General features: G+C 45.1%; 1 protein-coding gene across 5 annotated transcripts in view; it reads left to right on the top strand.

Annotated features, from left to right (window-relative positions):
- LOC134355786 (uveal autoantigen with coiled-coil domains and ankyrin repeats-like) overlaps positions 1-19,761 on the top strand; it is a 195,030-nt gene that overhangs the window by 142,203 nt on the left and 33,066 nt on the right. For 4 of the 5 annotated variants that reach the window (XM_063066197.1, XM_063066195.1, XM_063066194.1 and 1 more), the window contains exons 9-11: positions 5,437-5,474; positions 13,868-13,957; positions 16,579-16,686. In XM_063066197.1, coding sequence (XP_062922267.1) covers positions 5,437-5,474; positions 13,868-13,957; positions 16,579-16,686 — 236 coding nt within the window. The remainder of the gene's footprint in view (positions 1-5,436; positions 5,475-13,867; positions 13,958-16,578; positions 16,687-19,761) is intronic. The other variant, XM_063066198.1, reaches the window with a different exon arrangement.

The following is a 19,761-nucleotide window of genomic DNA, read 5'->3' as shown; positions in this document are numbered from 1 at the left end:
CTGGCCGTGTGTGATGCAGACCCTGTGAGGGGTTAGTGAGTTGTGGACATGCTACGTTGGCACCGCTGGAAGTGTGGCGACACTCGCGGGCTGCCCCAGCACGACTCTCGCTGATTTGATTTGACACGAGCGAAGCAATTCACTGCAGCCCATGCAAAGGTGTGTAGAAAGTGATAGATGAAGCCAGGTGAGTGGGAATGGTAAAGGGCTGGAGAGGAAGGAATCTGTTAGGAGAGGAGAGTGGACCATAGGAGAAAGGAAAGGAGGGGGGGACCCAGGGGGAGGTGATAGGTGAGACGAGATGAGAGGCCAGAATGGAAACGTACAGTGAGCATTTCACTGTATGTTTCGATATACATGTGACAAATAATGCTAACCTTTAATCTTTGACATGATAGGGACATAATAATAATAAATTACTGATCCCGAGTAGGAAATTCTTTCGTTACAGCAGCAACATTTAAAAACACACTTAGTGTGCAGACTTAACTAATAATAAAATACAGAATAATAATATACACAATGTACAAAATAATAATGTACGAAATAATAAAAGCTATTGTACTATGATGTGTGTTCTGTTGCACAGAGATGAGCTGTTGTATATGCTTATTGCATTTTGTGGGAAAGATTTTCTCTAACAATCTTTGTGACAGAGGAGCTGAATGAGTTTGTTTGAAAGGGTGCTCCACTGCTTATTCAGTAGGTCAAGGAGGAGATGTGCCAAGATGCTAAGTAGTTTCCTTCCATTCTAAAAGTTCTGTCACAGGCTAACAATCTTTGATACTGTGATTTACTGATACTTCTTTGGTTCCTCATTCTTGCTAGACACACAATAAATCTGTGTGGACCATTGATCACAAGCATAAGAGATTCTGTAGGTGCAGGAAATCCAGAGCAACACACCAAAATGCTGGAGGAACTCAGCAGGTCAGGCAGTATCAATGGAAATGAATCAACCCTTGACGTTTTGGCCCAAGACCCATTAGCAGGGCAGTTGTTTTGTGTGTGCAATATTAACATCTGACAACAATTGATGAGCAATTAATGTCCTTGTGGTGGTTTGGAGATTTGCATTCCTCAGTGACCCAGAGAGCTATGTTGGCTGGAGTCGGGGCTTTGCTTTGACCTGACTGGCATGGGTGACCCTACCAAGAGCTGAAGGGTAGTGGGCAGAATGAGTGGTCCATTAGCCCACTAGTCCTCCAGTTTCGGGGGTTCAGCTCAGGGCTAACAACCCTGACCGGTCAAACAAAACTGTTACAGAAACAGCAATGAAGATTCCTTCTACATCTGAGTGCGATGGTATTCCTGAGTCTCCACCCGGGACTTGCATGGCTGAGATGACAGTAGTGAAAACCGAGAGGAAGTTACTGCAGACATCCCACCCTGCAAAAACTCATTTCAGGGAGGTAGCACCATCAATTTGCAGGAGACTCCCGGAACTTCCGGGAGAGGTGGGATGTCTGCAATAGAGTAGCTCCTTAGCAGCTAGCCAGCTAGTTTAAATAACGTTAGCTATGCTAATGAACGAATGACAGCTGTTAAACTCACCTCAACATGTCTTTAACAGTCTTAACCCACCATGGGCAATAGAAAAGTCACTGTTGCAAACAGTGCAGCGAGCAACACTGTCATTATTTTTGACCCCCATTAGGCAGGGGTACACTTTAGTGTAGTCTGGGGTGACGTACGTTTTATATATTTTTTGGAACACTCTGCCATGGCGTGCTCGCGCGCGCTCTCTCTCTCTCTCTCTCTCTCGTAGTCGCTCGAGTGCTCTCGCTCTCTCTCTCTTGCTTTCTCTCGATCGCTCTCAAAAAAATTGATTTCCGTGATATTGTATATAATTTGCGGGCATCAGGGAGCCACTATTAATATGCAGGAGACTCCCGGAACTTCCGGGAGAGGTGGGATGTCTGCTACTGACATGATGAAGGAAGCCCTGAACACTATCAGAGAATGGGGATCTTCATTGCTGCCAGCAGCATGATGGGCAGTACTGGGCTAACAATGTAATAGTCAGTGTGAAATAATAATGGAATAGATATTACTGATGTGAATTGACACAAACGACATGTTTCACTATGTTCTGATGCACATATGACAAATAAAGCTAATATTTACCCATAGATAGATAGATAGATATACTTTATTGATCCCGAGGGAAATTCGGTTTCGTGCAGCCGCACCAACCAAGAATGGAGCATAAGTATAGCAATACAAAAACCACAAACAATCAAACAACAAAATGCAAACTATGCCAGATGGAAATAAGTCCAGGACCAGTCTATTGGGTCAGGGTGTCTGAGATATACATTTGAGATAGTGGGACATGATGGGTCGAGTAGCCTCCTTCCACTCTGTGGAATCAAAAATGCCCTTCTTGTGCAGTAAGAGTGATTGGAGGCAGGGAAGTTGAAATCGATGTTTGCGGGCAAGGAATTTAAAGAAATGATTGCATTAGATCTGTATTAAATGTGTGTGTGTGCAGGGTTTGACTTACAACTCCACAGCGCCATCTGCTGTTTGCAGACCAGGTTACTGTGACACAGAATACATCTGTACTGACAGCTGTGTGTGATATTAACATCAGACTGATTTACGAGAAATTAGTTCCAAGTCTGAGCTAATTATGTAGTGGTTAGTGTGATACATTACTGAGATTATTCATAGATGCTCCCGGTAAGGATGTGTATGTTATTAGCTTTCATCACAAACTGGGGTGCAGTGTGGTCATCAACATGAGAGATTCTGCAGGTGCGATATCTTGAGCAACACACACAAAATGCTGGAGGATCTCAGCAGGTCAGGCAGCGTCTGTGGAGGGGAACAAGCAGTCGACTTCTCGGGCCGAGACCCTTCATCAGGTTTGGAAAGGAAGGGGGCAGAAGCCAGAATAAGGGCGGGGGGGAGTGGTAGATGAGACCAGATGAAGGGGAAGGTGGGTGGATGAAGTAAGAAGCTGGGAGGTGATAGGTGGAAGTGGCAAAGGGCTGAAGAAGAAGGAATCTGATAGGAGAGCAGAGTGGACCATAGAAGAAAGGGAGGGAGGAGGAGAATCAGAGGGAGGTGATGGGCAGGTGAAGAGAAGAGGTTTTGTAACTTCAAAACATCAAACTAATTCAAAGGAAGACACAGGTCCAAAGTGTAACTTCATGTTTACTTCAAGTGAGGCACGCGCATATCACATTATTTAGAGTGATGATGTATGCAATTCATGTATTTATACATATAACCTGCAATGAATTATTAAAATGAACAAGAATGCTTAATCAAACTATAACCATGAATACTCAAATATAAAATCGATGTCACTGTTTTAAAAGACGCACTTGTATAATATCCAGACCTCAGCACATTCCGAAGTTCTTGTAGTAAGAACCTAATGAAAGCAGCTGATTGTCATGTATACTTGTAGATGGCACATAAGACCATTCAGCCCATCGAGTTTGTACCTCCATTCGGTAATCTCAACAATCCCATTTCCACATTCATTTCCCTGTACCTGTCCAAATGCCCTTCAGATTTTCTAATAGTATCTGCCTCGCACATCTCCTCTGGAATATTAATAGGCTAAAAATCAATCTGTTCCGTGATACATTTATTTATACTTCAGCTCCTCGTTCTTGCTAGAAACAGAGTGCATCTGTATGGACAGCTGTTTTGTGTGTGTATTATTAACATCAGACAGCTGATTTACAAGCAATTAGTTCCAAGTCCCAGCTAATTATACAGTGGTCACTGTGAAATGTTATTGATGTGATTTGACACAAATGACACATTTCACTGAATGTTGCGATGTATGTGTGAGAAAGATCTTTATCTCTAGACTTATAGTTTTCTGGTATTTCTGAAGAAAAGCGGGTGTAGTGGACAACGAGGAAGGCTATCAAAGCTTGCAGCAGGCTCTGGACCAGATGAGGAAAATGAGCTGAAATGTGGCAGATGGAATTTCACGCAGACAAGCGTGAGCCGTTGCACCTTGCAAGGACAAACCAGGGCAGGACTTGCACGGGGAATGGTAGGGCACCAGGGAGTGTGGTAGCTCAAAGGATCCATAACTCCTTGAGAGTAGCGTCACAAGTAGGTGGGGTTGTAAAGAGAGCTTTTGGTACGTTGGCCTTCATAAAGCAAAGCAATTAGCACAGGAATTCGGATCTTGTGTTGGAGTTTTATTAAGATGTTGTTCAGGCCTAATTTGGAGTATTGTAAAAACACCAATAAGATTGAAAGGGTGCTGAGAAAATTTACACTGATGTTACTGAGATTTGAGTCCCTGAGTCATCGGGAAAGGTTGAATTATCTGCAGCATGGGAAAATGAGGAGAGATCGTGCAGGTATACAAAATTATGAGGGGTGATCACGTGCAGGTTTCTCCCCCCTCAGGGTTGATGAGAATAGAACTCTAGGTCGTAGGTTTAGGGTGGAAGGTGAAATAATTAGAGGGAACCTGAGGGGGAAATTTTCTCTGAGGGTGGTATGACTGTGGACAGACCTCGAGTGTCGGCTGCACATTCCAGAGCCATCGTAGCCTATTCAATAGAACAATAGGCAGCCAACGTACAACAGCAACAAAATAAACCCCTTTCTCTCACTTACACACAAGCACACTCACACTCACTTCCAGCTACAGGCCTCTGACCTCCTGACCATGGCCCCAGACTTGCAGACCCTAGTTCTCCAACCTTGACTCGCTGACATCCGGGCTTTGACCTCCAGTTTTCGCCCTTAAGAGTCACTGCCCCCTGAGCTCCGTATCAGTGGGGCTGTCGCATGGAGGAGACTCCCGCGTGTACTTGCCATGTCTTTCTGGATGGAAGAAGTCACAGCTCCGGGATGTTTGTTGTGTGGACTGATACCCAAATGACCCCAGCTGTATTGTGTTGCCATGGGCACCGGTTACTAAGGTGTTCACAATTACTTTGCCACAGTCCCTGTCCATTCCATTTCCTTGCAAAATCCCTGTTCCCTCAAGAAAAAGAGAAACGGAATATGGCAGAAGGAATAGTTTGCAGTAACTATGACTGCGATAGTTGTTATGGATGAAGGGGAATAACTATTCCTGGTTCAGTTATTCCCCCGAACCACCAGTCGGGATAACTTCACTTCCCCCATCACTGAACTGTTCCCACACCCTATGGACTCACTTTCAAGAAGTCTTCATCTCACGTTATTGATATTCATTGTTTATTTATGATTACTATTATTATTTTCCCCTTGTATTTGTTCTCCTTTGCACATTGTTGGGTCTGTCCTGTCGGGTGCGGTCTTTCACTGATTCTATTGTGTTCCTTGTATTTACTGTGAATGCCTGCAAGAAAATGGATCTCGGGCTTGTATATGGTGACGTGTACGTGCTTTGATAATAAGTTGACTTTGAACTTGGTGTTCATAATTGTGCTGTTGATATTTTGCCTTTTCTTTTCTCCACAGTGAGAGAATCAAGTGTGAAATTACACCCACCGTCACAGGTAAGACTTGAAAAGTAATATGGTCATACCTTTCGGAAATATGAAATTAAAAAAAGAAAGTGCTGGTCAGGCAGCATCTGTGGAGAGGGAAACAGATGGCATTTCAGGCTAAGTTGAGTTAACTCGGTCTCTCTCTCCACAGATGCTGCCTGACTTGCTGAGTACTTCCTGTTCTAATTCTGGTTCTTTTTGTTTGCTGAATTAACTCTCAGCACACCCATGGAACTGATGAGCGGATGGTGCTTGTGTGTGGTTAATCTGTTAACGTGGAGTGGCTGTTCCACATGAGTTAAAGCTTTATGCTGAGAAGGAACTGAGAGATTTCTTGGTCCAGATAGAACAGTCTAAGGCGATTAGAGACTGGGCTCTTTGAATTTCCTGTGGACTCTAACTCTACAAAGGACTCAGACTCACATGCTTTTGCTCACAACTCTTCCTTTGCCCTCCTCAGCTTCAGTTGCGTCCCGCTGTCCCTCCTTGCTGTCTCCGTGCCCTTCTCGTCCCCGATCTGGCACCTTTCCTCCCCCCCCAACCGTGTCCTATGCTTTCCACCCCCACCACCTGCTTACCCCTCCCTTCCTGTCTGATCCAGTCCTCCTCCAGATGCCCGGGGGCGGGGCACGGGGGATCCAGACGCTCGGGGGCGGGGCACGGGGGATCCAGACGCTTGGGGAGGGGTGGAGGGACGGGGGGATCCAGCTGCTCAGGGGGGAGTGCAGTGGATGGGTTTTGATTGCACCCTCTAGTGCACAGTTATCACTCTCTAATTTTTGATTCAGCAACTGGTGCTGGGGTGGGGGGGGGGGTGCAGGACTATTCACCCTGAGGTACCAATTCATGTTCCACTAGAGCAACACGGAAATTTAAATACAAGTAATTAAATAAATCTGGATGTTAAAAGCTAGTCTCTATGCACATAGAACATAGAACAGTACAGCATAGTACAGGTCTTTCGGCTCATGATGTTGTGCCAACACTTTAATCTGCTCCATGACCAACCTAAGGCAGAGGTGGCCAACCTTTTACATTCCATGCGTCAATTTTTCCATGCACGAGTTCTAAAATAACGTATTTTTACAGGAATTGTGGGGGTACAAGAGTATGGCGCATCTGAACTCGTGCGTGAAAAAAGTTGATGCATGGAATGTAAAAGGTTGGCCATCCTTGATCTAAGTCTTCCCTCCCACATAACCCTCCATTTTCCTTTCATCCATGGTCTTATCTTAGAGTCTCTTAAAAGTTCCAAGTGTGCCTGCCTCAGGCAGGGTGTTCCATTCACCCACCACTCTGTGTGTGTGTGTGTGTGTGTGGGGGGGGTAACCCTCTGACAGAACCCCCCCCCCACTGTACTTTCCTCCAACCACCTTAAAATTATGCCACCTCATATTAGCCATTTCCACCTTGGGAAAAAGTCTCTGCCTCTCCACTCGATCAATGCCTCTTACCCTGTACACCTCGATCACGTCACCTCTCATCCTCCTTCGCTCCAGCGCGAAAAGCCTTAGCTCACTCAAACTATCCTGAGGACGTGCTGTGTAATCCAGGCAGTGTTCTGGTAAATCTCCTCTGCACCCTCTTTAACCCTCACATCCTCAGCCATCTCCATGATAGACAATTCACGCCTGCCGTTTAGTCCGCTGACCCACTCACTTTTGGGATGTGGGGGGAGCCGTTTAGTCCGCTGACCCACTCACTTTTGGGATGTGGGGGGAGCCCGATGTCACAGACAAGACTTTTCAACTCCACGCAGACAGCTCTGGAGATCCAGGTTGCTGGGACCGTGAGTGAACACCACTACTGTCGTGGGCACTCGCCTCCCCGCCATCGAGGGCATCTTCAAAAGGCAGCATCCATCAATAAGGACCCCCATCATCCAGGGCATGCCTTCTTCTCATTGCCGCCATCAGGGAGGAGGTGCAAGAACCTGAAGACACACAAACAATGATTCAGGAACAGCTTCTTCCCCTCTGCCGTCAGATTTCTGAATTGATCATTAGTCTACGTTCACTACCTCACTATTTTGCTCACTTTTTCCACTGCTTTTTTTTTTATTTTTTATAAATTTCTGTTTGTTTATTGAGGGACAGCATGGAAAGGGCCCTTCCAGCCATTTGAGCTGTGGCCCCACCCCCCCCCCGGTTTTAACCCTAGCCTAATCACAGGTTAATTTGCAATGACTAATTAAACTACCGACTGGTGTGTCTTTGGACTGTGGGAGGAAACCGGAGCACCCGGAGGAAACCCACGTGGACACGGGGAGAACGTACAAACTTCCTGACAACGGTGGGAGTTGAACCTGGATTTCTGGTACTGTAAAAGTGTTGTGCTAGCCACTACGCCACCGTACTGAGCCCATTGTAGCATCGAATTTATTCCATGTATTGCACTTATTTCTGCAACAACATGACATATGTCAAATAGTCATAGTCATACTTTACTGATCCCGGGGGAAATTGGTTTTCGTTACAGTTGCACCATAAATAATTAAATGTTAATAGAACCATAAATAGTTAAATAGTAATGTGTAAATTATGCCAGGAAATAAGTCCAGGACCAGCCTATTGGCTCAGGGTGTCTGACCCTCCAAGGGAGGAGTTGTAAAGTTTGATGGCCACAGGCAGGAATGACTTCCTATGACGCTCAGTGTTGCATCTCGGTGGATGTGGTTTAAATCACTTGCATGTCAAGTGATTTAAAAAAAAAAAATTCTGATTCAAATTATAAACACAGGAGATTCTGCAGATGCTGGAAATCCAGTGCGGCACACACAAAATGCCGGAGGAACTCAGCAGACCAAACAGCATCTATGGAAGTGAATAAATAGTCGACATTTTGGGCTGAGGCCCTTCATCAGGACTGGAAAAGGGGCGGTGTGGGGGGGGGTGGAATGCCAGGATAAAAAGGTGTGATGGGAGAGGGGAGGGGAAGGAGGATAGTTGGAAGGTGATAGGTGAAGCGAGGTGGATTGGAAAGGTAAAGGGCTGGAGATGAAGCAAGCTGATAGGAGAGGACTGTAGACCATAGGAGAAAGGGAAGGAGAGGCACCAAGAAGAGGTGATTCCAGCATCATCCCCCTTCCTTTCCAATCACCAGGAAGAGACTTGGCCTGGAACATCGAGTATTTATTCCCACTCCAGAGATGCTGCCTGATCTGCTCAGCATTGTGTTGTTCTGATCCATACACCTGCTTTGCCGCTATGATGCTTGTATGAATTAATTTTACCAATCTGAATGATACCAGCCACCTCTCTTGGATACCTAGTGGTTTTCTAAAGATTACCTTCTGCAGCTGCAAATATTTTTGTCCTGGTAATTGTCCAGCAGTAAGCCACTTCACCTGAAAATTGGTTCCTGATGAAACTTGTTGCAGTAATGTCCCATCTGTAGGTAATTACAGCTGACAACCAAGCTCTCATTTAGTGGTTCGACGCGCAGCCTCTCCTCTTGTTTTCAGAGCTAACACAGGGAAATTTGAGTATGCAGGAGAGGAAGGCAGACAGGAAAGATGACTGCATTTCAATCTGATTTTAGAAAGGCACGATTAAGTGAATAGCTATATTGGTAAATATTGTGCAAGGTCATTGCCAGGTTCTTGGGAAGAGGCGATCGTCCCAAGACGTCTCCGTCGATCTCCAAGCTGAGGAGAAGCCAGGGAGTTCCCACACAGGATGACTGGAAGACTTAAGGCAGTGTAATTAACATCAGCAGTGAAGCCAGTCTCACAACAAACTATAGAACATTACAGCAGAACTCTGGCCCTTCAACCTGTGATGTGCCAAGCCTTTATCCTCTTAAAACCAGTCTAACCTTTCCCTCCTACATATACAGTACATAGAATATGTATGATATTCTCTATCATACGTGTGTCTGTCTAAGAGCTTCTTAGTGGTCCATAATGTATCTGCCTTTACCATCACCCCCGGCAAGGCGTTCCAGGCATTCACCACTCTCTTTCTTTTCAAATCTTTTCATTGTTATAAAAAATAACATGAGTGCATTGAAGTAGCAACACTTACAATGTCTCAAAAAAGACATTATCTTAAAGATTGAAAAAAAATTTTGTCATTTAAAAAAAAATACCTACTGAGCAGAAAAGTGTACAACCCTGGAGTCATGCGTCATACAAAAAACTTCTAAAAAATAAACATCAAGCCGCCAGCAAGAAAAGAAGATATGCTAAAAATTTACAATTAGACCGTGGAAAAATTATATCAATTAGCTCAAATGATAATAACGAGCAAACGAGCCCCATCTTTTCTCAAAATCAAATAAAGGTTCAAAGGTTCGACTTCTAATTTTCTCCAAACTAAGACATAGCATCACTTGAGAGAACCATTGTGACAAAGTGGGAGCTGATGTATCCTCCACTTCCACTCACCACTCTCTGTGTAAAAAAAACTTACCTCTGATATCCCCTCCCGTACCTTAAAATGTTATCCATTTCCACCTTGGGAAAAAGTTTCTGGCTTTCCACTCGATCTGTGCCTCTTGTCATCTGGTGCACCATCAGCTGGGGAAGCTCAGTGTATCGAACCGCATCTGTGAAAGGAAAAACTGTCGACGTTTCAGGTTGAAAGTCTGCAACGCAAACTGACCGGAAATGCCACCCCTTTATTCCTCCCCACAGATGCTGCTCGACATGCTGAGTTCATCCAGTAGGTTGTTGCTCCCGATTCCAGTCCCTTCCGTTTCACAGGCTGCCACATGTCAGCCTGCACAGTTCTTCCGGGGTCTCGGATGACATTGGCAAAGTTAAATGGACCAGATCTGCTCCAGTTCTGTTGTTCTGTGGGGTCTGCTCCTCTGGCAGTTCTGGAAAGGTGCTCATGAGCATCGCGGTTTTCCGAAAACTTGTGTGGATCCTGAGCAACGCTACAAAATGGTGGGGCAGCTCAGCAGCTCAGGCAGCATCTATGACAGGGGTTCCCACCCTGGGGTTCACGGACCCCTCGCTTAGTGGGATTGGTCCATGGCATAAAAAAGGCTGGGAACCCCTGATCTACGGAAAGGAGTAAAGTTTTGAGCCGAGACTTCATCAGGACTAGAAAGGAAGGCAGAATAAGGTGGGCGGGAGGAATATAAACTAGATGGTGGTAGGTGAGACTGAGTGATGGGGAAGATAGATAGGTGGGAGGGGACAGGGGGTGAAGTAAGAAGCTGGGAGATGATGGGTGGTGAAGGCAAAGGGCTGAAGAAGAAGGAATCTGACAGGAGAGTGGAGAGGACCATGGGTGAAAGGGGAGGAGAAGGGGCACCAGTTGGAAGTGCTGTCAAACATGAGCACTATCTGCAGACTCACGGTCCTTGCCCTCTCGTGTCTCTCCGCCCATCCGTTATCAATGAAGAAATTACATTTTTGGATGGAAATGGAGAGCCAGTAGAATACCAAGACCTTGACACTGAAGTTACTGTAATCCTCAGCGATGCCTAACCCCACAGCTCAGTGTCAACACCACTACTATTGAAAGCACTGACCAAGAGGCTTCCAGCACTGCAGGATTATGTAAAGGAACATATCAACTCAGAAGCTGACAGCTTGTCACAGACCAGATGGATCAAATGGCCTCTTTCTGTGCTGTTTTGTCTGACTGTCTGAAGTTGAGGGCTAGCAGTGGTTCCTGTGGTGTGCAGCTGTTTTAACTAATGCTACCCCGAGAATGAGCTGCTCTTTCCCACTCTATTTTCTGACGACTCAAAACATCACAAACTTTAATTTTGCTCAGGAGTCTACTGGGTGGCGGGGTCGCTACCGAAGGTGCTCCTTCCCTCTGCTAGCCCACAGGTCACCCTCGGGCAAGATGTAGCACCTGCTTAACCCCCCCCCCCCAACCCGATCAGGGTCACGTGAAGCCATGGGAGCAGGTATGAGCAGCCAACGCACATCACAAGTCCTGGTTATGCAACCACTGATGCCAGGCAGATAATCTCTGAAGAGTATTGGTAATGGCTGGGGTCACCCATCTTGTAAAGACACTGCCCAGAAGAAGGCAATGGCAAACCAGGCCTGTAGAAAAAATTTGCCAAAAACAATCATGGTCATGGAAAGACTGTGATCACCCACTCAGGCGACAGGGCACATAATGATGACATCAAAGAACACAGCACATAATGATGACATCAAAGAACACAGCACATAATATAATGACATTAAACAACACGGCACATAAATCTCTTACTAATTCTTCCTTCAGTTAGTCCTGACGAAGGGTCTCGGCCTGAAACGTCGACTGTACCGCTTCCTAGAGATGCTGCCTGGCCTGCTGCGTTCACCAGCAACTTTGATATGTGTTGACGGCACATAATGATGATTACGATGACGTTGACAATTTCACTGCTCAGATGACCAGCCAACATAATGAACGCGTTCTTCCACCCCAGTTCTTATCGTCTTCCCTCCTCCCGTTGGACAAAGACACAAAATGTTGGGAACATGTGCCACCAGACTCAATGAAAGCTACTATCCTGCTATCATAAGACTCTTAAATTATTTATTTTTATTTTTATTTATTACAAACAAACAAAAAAACCCCCACAAAAAACAGCACATCCACAAAAACCACGACCATAATAAATATTGATCAGCATAAGGGAGAAAAATATAAAGGCAAAAGTAAACATACACAGCAGAGGTGCACCGCACCAGAAAACCTCAGTCCTCAGCCCGTAAGAAAGTCCAATACAGGGTCCCATATCCTTTCAAAGATGTCCCCTCCATCCTCATTACATAGTCTCAGTCTTTCCAAATGTAAAGTATTTGCCAGTTCTCTCAGCCACAGATCGTACGTAGGCACAGAGTCCATTTTCCACATTTGCGGATTAACTTCTTGGCAATCACCATTCCAAATAATACAGCCATTTTTTCATACATATTGGCTGAAGATAGGGAGCTTGTTGCTCCAAGGGTGGCTATGAGCGGATCTGGTTCCCACCGTAATATAAGACTCTTAAATGGACTTCTTCTACAATAGAGATAAACTCCTGATTGTACGACACCGCACATAATGATGAGTCTATGATTGTACGACACCGCACATAATGATGAGTCTATTGTATGATATCTGATCAAAGTCCTGCTGAAAAGCCAGAATGATACTTCCACTGACTCTCTCTCTTAATACCCCCTGCTAGTTACAAATTTAGAAGGTATAAAGAGTTAGTGAGACCCTGCCCAGTCATCTTGTTTCTCTCTGAATGCCCTGATACTGCACCTTAGAAATAGATTCCAATTTGATAGAAAATCCAAGTTTGATAGAAGAAAAACAGGCCATTCAGCCCACTATGTCCATCCCAACCCTTCTGCCCAACTGCATTAATCCCATTGGTCCCTATTAGGACCACATTCTTATGCATTGCAGTTTTAAATGTCTCTCTAAATATCCCTTCATTCCAGTTATTGTATCTGATACCTCCATTTCCCCTGGCAGCAAGTTCCAAGTATCAGTCACTCTGTGCAAAAATAAAGTTTCCCCTCAAATCTCCCTTAAAACTCCTTCCTCTCACCTTAAATATAAACGTGGAGTACAGAGACAGTAGCATATATGGAAGAAAAAAAGGCTTGGATGACACATCATCTGCACAGCATCTGTTCTCGGCTTGCAACCAGAACTATAATTATCAATACCTAATCTCCTGTTGCAGCACTGATTCATCATTGAGATAGACCAGGGGAAAGGCCATGTAAAATGTTATCTGAATATTATATTACTAAGTCCTTTCACTGTCCTGTCTCACATAAATCAGTGCACGCAGGCTGAAAACCTGCTTAAAGATGAGTTTGATTTGTCACAAGTGCATCAAAGCATTCAGTGGGATGTGTCATTTGAGTCAGTGACCAACACAGTCGGAGGTTGTGCTGGGGGCAGCCTGCAAGTGTTGCCACGTTTCTGGTGCCAGTGTGGCAGGGCCACAATTTACTCATCCTAACTCAGTCTTTGGACTGTGGGAGGAAACCGGGGCATCCAGAGTAAAGCCGCACGGTCACGGGGAGAACGTACAAACTCCTTACAGACAGCGTAAACACGAGGAATTCTGCCGACGCTCGAAATCCAAAGCAACACACACACAGTGCTGGAGGAACTTAGCAAGTCGGGCAGCATCTATGGAAGTGATTAGACAGTGGACATTTCGGCTTTGGCCTGATACGTCGACTGTTTATTAATCTCCATCGATGCTGCCTGACTTGCTGAGTTCCTCCAGCACTTTGCATGTGTTTCTCATGGATAGCAGGGGGAATTGAGCCCCAGTGTTACAGCTGATTCCAAAAAACGTTGCACTGAACTATATGCTACCCTGTTTCTCTCAACACTGGAAAATGGTGTATTTGAAGAAAGTGACTGCAATCTTGTTTTCCTTAAATGTGGTTTTATATTTTTTTTAAAAAATCACTTTGACAGGCTGCTGAAATGCTGCAGAGGTTAGACGCAAGACATCATCCAGCTGAAACCAGTTTGCTATCCAGTCAGAAGGAGCAGCACACTATAAAAGTATGATTATGTTAATGCTTTCTGTGAACAGCCAACATTTTTGTAAGCAAAATTACAGTCCACAGGGTCACAGGGTGGGGGGGGGGGGCGGGGCCGCGATTTCAGTGAGCTGAGCAGCTTCTTGGGGTGGTGAGGAAGGGCGGACCCACACACTTGACCCATTAAAAGTTGAAAGTAAATTTATTTTCAAAGTACGTATATGTCACCATATGCTACCTTGTGATTCATTTTCTTGCAGGCATTCACAGGACGATAGAATCAATGGAAAACTATACATTAGCACAGAGTGACAATCAATGTGCAAAAGACTTAACTGTGTAACTAAAGTACAATAATAGATCAGTAAATAACGCTGAGACCGTGAGTTTCAGAGTCCTTGAACATGAGTCCCCAATCTCCTCCCCAACCCCCACCTAGCCGTTAGCATGCAGATCAAATCATTACACAGTGCATCCAGCTGGAATAAGATAAGGAATTCAAGTCTGATATCCATGGGATAGAAGCTGTCGTAGACCCTGGTGGTACGGGCTTCTGGGTCTTTTGCCTGATGGATGAGGGGAGACGAGAGAATGGCCAGGGTTAGTGGGGTCTTCGATTATTCTGGCCGCTTTCCTCAGGCAGTGTCCATGGAGGGGAGGCTGCTTTCCGTGATGTCCACATCTCTCCTGTGGCCATCTCCAGGGCAGTTACCATACCAAGCCGTTAGCATCCAGACAGAAAACTTTCTACAATGCCTCAATAAGACTTAGTAAGAGGGGGACAGAGATGCCAAACTTCTTATCTGGTCCCACTTAACACTTTCCAGTCCGATTCCATCATCTGCAGCCCTCTGTTAGCCCCAACTGTTGCTTCCCCGTTTTGGTCTCAATCTCCCATACTTGGCTCCATCTGCCCACGAGCTCCTCAAGTGGATTCACCTCTTCCTCCCCAGTTCCTGCCTCACCTCTTCAGATAGATAGTTAGATTCATTCATTTATTACGTGTACAGGATGCATCGTTTTGTGTTGACAGCCAACAAAATCTGAGGATGTGCTAAGGGCAGCGCACAAGTGCCGTAAGGAGATGATGGCTATCTCACCTGTACATTCTGTTACGTACCCCGTAACTGGGTTGCCAAACCAGCAGAAATGGACCACTGGTTGGAGTCTGGATTACTAGGAACTAATAAAGTTTTATTAAAGAAATAAGTAACACAGTACTCTAATCGTAAGGATATAAATGCAACAGGTTAGCAATGATAATACACACATGTACACAGAACTAGGGTAATAGGAATCAACCAAGCTCTATCGCAGTCTAGGGGTAAAATGATCAGATTTAAGTGACGCAGAGTTCAGTTCGCAGTAATCGCTGTTGTGCCGTTGGAGAGAGAGAGAGGGAGGGGGATGCAATTTGATTCAGGCAGACCTTTGATGTCTTCGCAATTGGTTTTCGGGCGGACCCTTTTATGTCTTCTATCCCGCTGTGGTCACCGACTGTGACCCCTCCGTTCCGGATACGATTGTTCTTCCGTGGTGAACCCGGCACCCAGGCAAGGGCGGACACACACACCAGGTTCCTGTCGATCGTACCTTCTCACCCTGTGAGTCTATGGTCGGTTCCCACAAACCGGACCTCCAAACTCGCACCAACTTGTGGGGGCACACCACTCTTTCCAGGGTCTCGTTATCTCATGATCTCATAGTGTGTCGCGTGCCTTAGCGAACCTGCTCTTTTTATCCCCCTGCTGGGGTATCACCTGTCCATCAAACTTCAAACAGTTCAGGTTCAAAGTAACCGGTCTGTCAATATTCTGAATTGTCTTTCTTTTCTGTTAATTCTGCTCTCCTCTCTTATTAGCATTTTGAATGTTTCTCCATTGTCTCTCTTACTCTCTAATTAGCATCAATCGTCCGATAGCTTGGTTTGGCGTCACAATTCTCAGTCCTGATGCAGGGTCTCGGCCACCCGAGGTGCGGCCTGACCACGTTGAGTTCCTCTATCAATGTGATTTATTTTGCTCTAGATCCCAGCACACTTGTCTCTCTCCTTATTTGAGTAGGAGATTGACTCCAAGAATGAAACCAACCTCAACCAATTCTCTGCTTCAGATTCAAGGTTGTTTTTTTTTTGGTTAATCTTCAGTGCACGAGTGTAAATGATAACAAAATGATTTTTTTTTAAAAACTCTGGATCTGATGCGGCATATTAAAAAAAAACAAGTATAAAAAATACAATTTAAAAAAGCAAAATGGCACTATAACTTTAAAAACAATCCTACAGAACAAGTAGCTGTTATATGCAGTGACTGATTGTATGCAGGTAGTGTTGCCAGGTGATGTAAATGTGGTGGGGGTGGGTTTGTGAGTGGAGGTGAAGTAACTGCTTTGGAGTCTGGTGGTCCTGGTGTTGATTCTGCGTAGCCTCCTCCCGATGGGAGTGGGACAAACAGTCTATGAGCAGGTTGGGTGGGATCCTTTATGACATGGCCGGCCTTTTTCTGGCATGTTATAACTAGACATGGTGGAGCCCAGCAATGAGTAAATGCCAAGATCCAGTTCTTTCCCATGTGACGCCTACTCGCCCAGCCCCAGACCCACTGTATGGATAAATTTCTTTTTTTTTAATCTAATTATCCCCAGGAGCTTCAGAGTGAAAATGAGGACCTCAAGGGAAAGTTGAAGAAACTCCATCACGAGCAGAAGATCTTCCTGGAGAGGGTGAGCGGACTTCAGAAACAACTGAACCAGGTGTGTCACCGGTAATCTGAATTTGAGTAAAAAAAATATGGTTGGGTGTGTCACAGGAACCTTGTTACACAACATTTAACACTGATCTACAAAGGGATAAAGGAAAATTGTCAACAGGTTTATTAAGGAGGTAAGTTTTCATGGGGAGAATTGGTAGAGACTGACAGGTTTAGAGAGAGAATTCTGGAACTTTGAGCAGGGCTTCTGAAGGCATGGATATCAGTGATGCAGCAATTAAAATCTGATTAAGGTGAACCAGTCTTAAGTAGCACAGATGCCGTAGGGTTGAAGAAATTGGCATCAAGGAGGATAAGAAAGAAAAAAGGCCAACTATTTAAATTCGACTCCCCATTCTCATTCTGACATGTCGGTCCATGGCCTCTTCTACTGCCACAATGAGGCCCCCCTCAGCTTGAAGGAGAATCACCTCATATTCAGCATGAACTTTGATTCGTTTAATTTATGGCAATCTCTCCCCTCTCCCCCTTCTCTTTTTCCATTCACGAGGTTAATTTCTGGGATGGCGGGACTGTCATAGGTTAAAAGATTGGAGCGACTGGGATTGTATACACTGGAACTTAGAAGGATGAGAGGGGATCTGATTGAAACATATAAGATTATTAAGGGATTGGACACGCTAGAGACAGGAAACATGTTCCCGATGTTGGGGGAGTCCAGAACCAGAGGCCACAGTTTAAGAATAAGGGGTAGGCCATTTAGAACGGAGTTGAGGAAAAACTTTTTCACCCAGAGAGTTGTGGATCTGTGGAATGCTCTGCCTCAGAAGGCAGTGGAGGCCAATTCTCTGGATGCTTTCAAGAAAGAGTTAGACAGAGCTGTTAATGATAGCGGAGTGAAGGGATATGGGGAGAAGGCAAGAACAGGGTACTGATTGTGGATGATCAGCCATGATCACAGTGAATGGCGGTGCTGGCTCGAAGGGCCGAATGGCCTACTCCTGTACCTATTGTCTATTCCATTCTGGCTTCCCTCTTACCCCTTCTCTTCACTTCTTCATCACCTCACTCTGGTACCCCTTGTCCTTCCCATTCTCCCATGGTTCACTGTCCTCTCCTGTCAGATTCCTCCTCCTTCAGGCCTTTGTCTTTTCCACCTATCACCTCCCAGCTTCTCACTTCATCACCCCTTCCCCCTCGCCGGCTTTCACCTATTACTTGCCAGTTTGTAGTCCTTCCTCCTCTCCCCGCCACCTTATTCTGGCTTCTGCTGCCTTTCTCTCCAGTCCTGATGAAGAGTCTTGGCCCGAAATGGCAAATGTTTATCCTTTTCCATAGATGCTGCCTGATCTGAGTTCCTTCAGCATTGCAGACCATAAGACATAGGAGCAGAATGAGACCGTTTGGCCCATCTGGTCTATTCTGCCATTCCAGCTTGGCTTATTTATTATCCCCCCCAACCCCATTCTCCAGCCTTCTTCCCGTAGTCTTCGACACCCCCTCCAATCAAGAATCTTATCAACCACCATTTTAAATATACCCACTAACTTGGCCTCCACAGCCAACTGTGGCAGCGAATTCCACAAGCTCACCACCCTCTGGCTGAAGAAATTCCTCCTTGCCTCTGTTCTAAATGGACGCCCCCTCTATTCCGAGGCTTTTGTCCTCTGTTCGTAGACTTCCCCCACCATAGGAAACATCCTCTGCATGTCCCCTCTATGTAGAATTTGATGTGGGCGAGGAGTTTAGAAGGTTTTAAGTTTAATGTGAGGAGTGCGTTGGGATGTAGGTATTGGAGGAGAAGCAGGGCTTTGGGGCATTGTCCCTGGGATTGTGTTTAGTTCTGGTCACCTCATTGTAGGAAGGATGTGGGAACTTTAGAGAGGGTGCAGAGGAGATTTACTAGGATGCCGTCTGGATTTGAGACCGTGTCTTATGAGGAAAGGTTGAGCGAGCTCGACTTTTCTCTTTAGATCAAAGGAGGATGAGAGGCGACTTGATAGATGAGTCCAAGATATTAAGAGGCACAGATCGAATGGATAGTCAGAAGAGCAGAAGTGGGTAATACAAGGGGGCATAGTTTTAACAGGGTGATATCAGAGGTAAGTTCTTTCCACAAGACTGGTGGGTGCACTGAAAGCCCTCCCAGGGGTGGTGGTGGAGGCATTTAAGAGACTCCTAATCAGCATAGGAAAATGGAGGGCTCTGTAGGAGGGAAGGATTAGGTTGATGTTACAGTAGGTTAAAAGGTCAGCACGTCATTATGGGCTGAAGGGCCTGTATTGTGCTGTAATGTCCTACATTCTATGTTAAGTGAGCTGTAGAACAATTGTGTACCTGTGTGGAAAATGTATTCCTTGATGCAGTGTCACCGACAGTAAAACGCCTGACTCATTGTTTTCATCCATATTTTGCATATTTTTGTACAAATTCCTATTCACTTCACTTAATGGCCTTTAATCTTCTAATTTTCACTTCAAGCACTTCTGACATGCTGTCAGTTGTAAGTAAAAGCATTTTAATTCTCCCCGAATCCATTCACGCTGTTTAATGCAAATCGGGCTATTATTTCATGTTCTTCCCTTTTTCCATTTGCATGGTGCCGCACAATTTGCTAAATGTCTTTTATAGCCACAACGTATTAAATTGATTCTAAATGAATGAAAGCAATCTTAAGATTTGGCTCTGTATTTAATTATATGTAAAGAATTTTACTGTAATTTTCTTATAAATGAGCACGCAGTTCACGGTTAGTAATTTTAAGATCAGGCAGTGCTCTTTGTTTAAAAAAAAAACTAATTTGTGGGATATGATTGATAATTATCTTTGCCTTTAGTAGCAGCAGTGCAATTACTCAAGTCAAGCGTGATGTTCTCCTTGGGGGTTGTCTACTGGTGGGTCTGGTGGCTGTACAGATCTATCTGGGATCCACACATTCCAGTGCAGTGTGGAGAAGAGTAGGTGGTGGCCGTGGTCAGTGGTTGGGTCTGTTAGTTGTTCAGTCTCTCCCTTCACAGCTGTCGCTTGTTCTGTGCGGTTCCCTGGAGGTTTTTCTCATGTAGCACAGCTCCTTCTTGAACAGATTTCCTCCAGGTGGATCTATTGAGGGCAGTGTCTT

This window comes from Mobula hypostoma, chromosome 13, assembly GCF_963921235.1.
Source record: "Mobula hypostoma chromosome 13, sMobHyp1.1, whole genome shotgun sequence".
Classification (NCBI taxonomy): domain Eukaryota; kingdom Metazoa; phylum Chordata; class Chondrichthyes; order Myliobatiformes; family Myliobatidae; genus Mobula; species Mobula hypostoma.
This window is presented reverse-complemented; position numbering and strand designations above follow the sequence as displayed.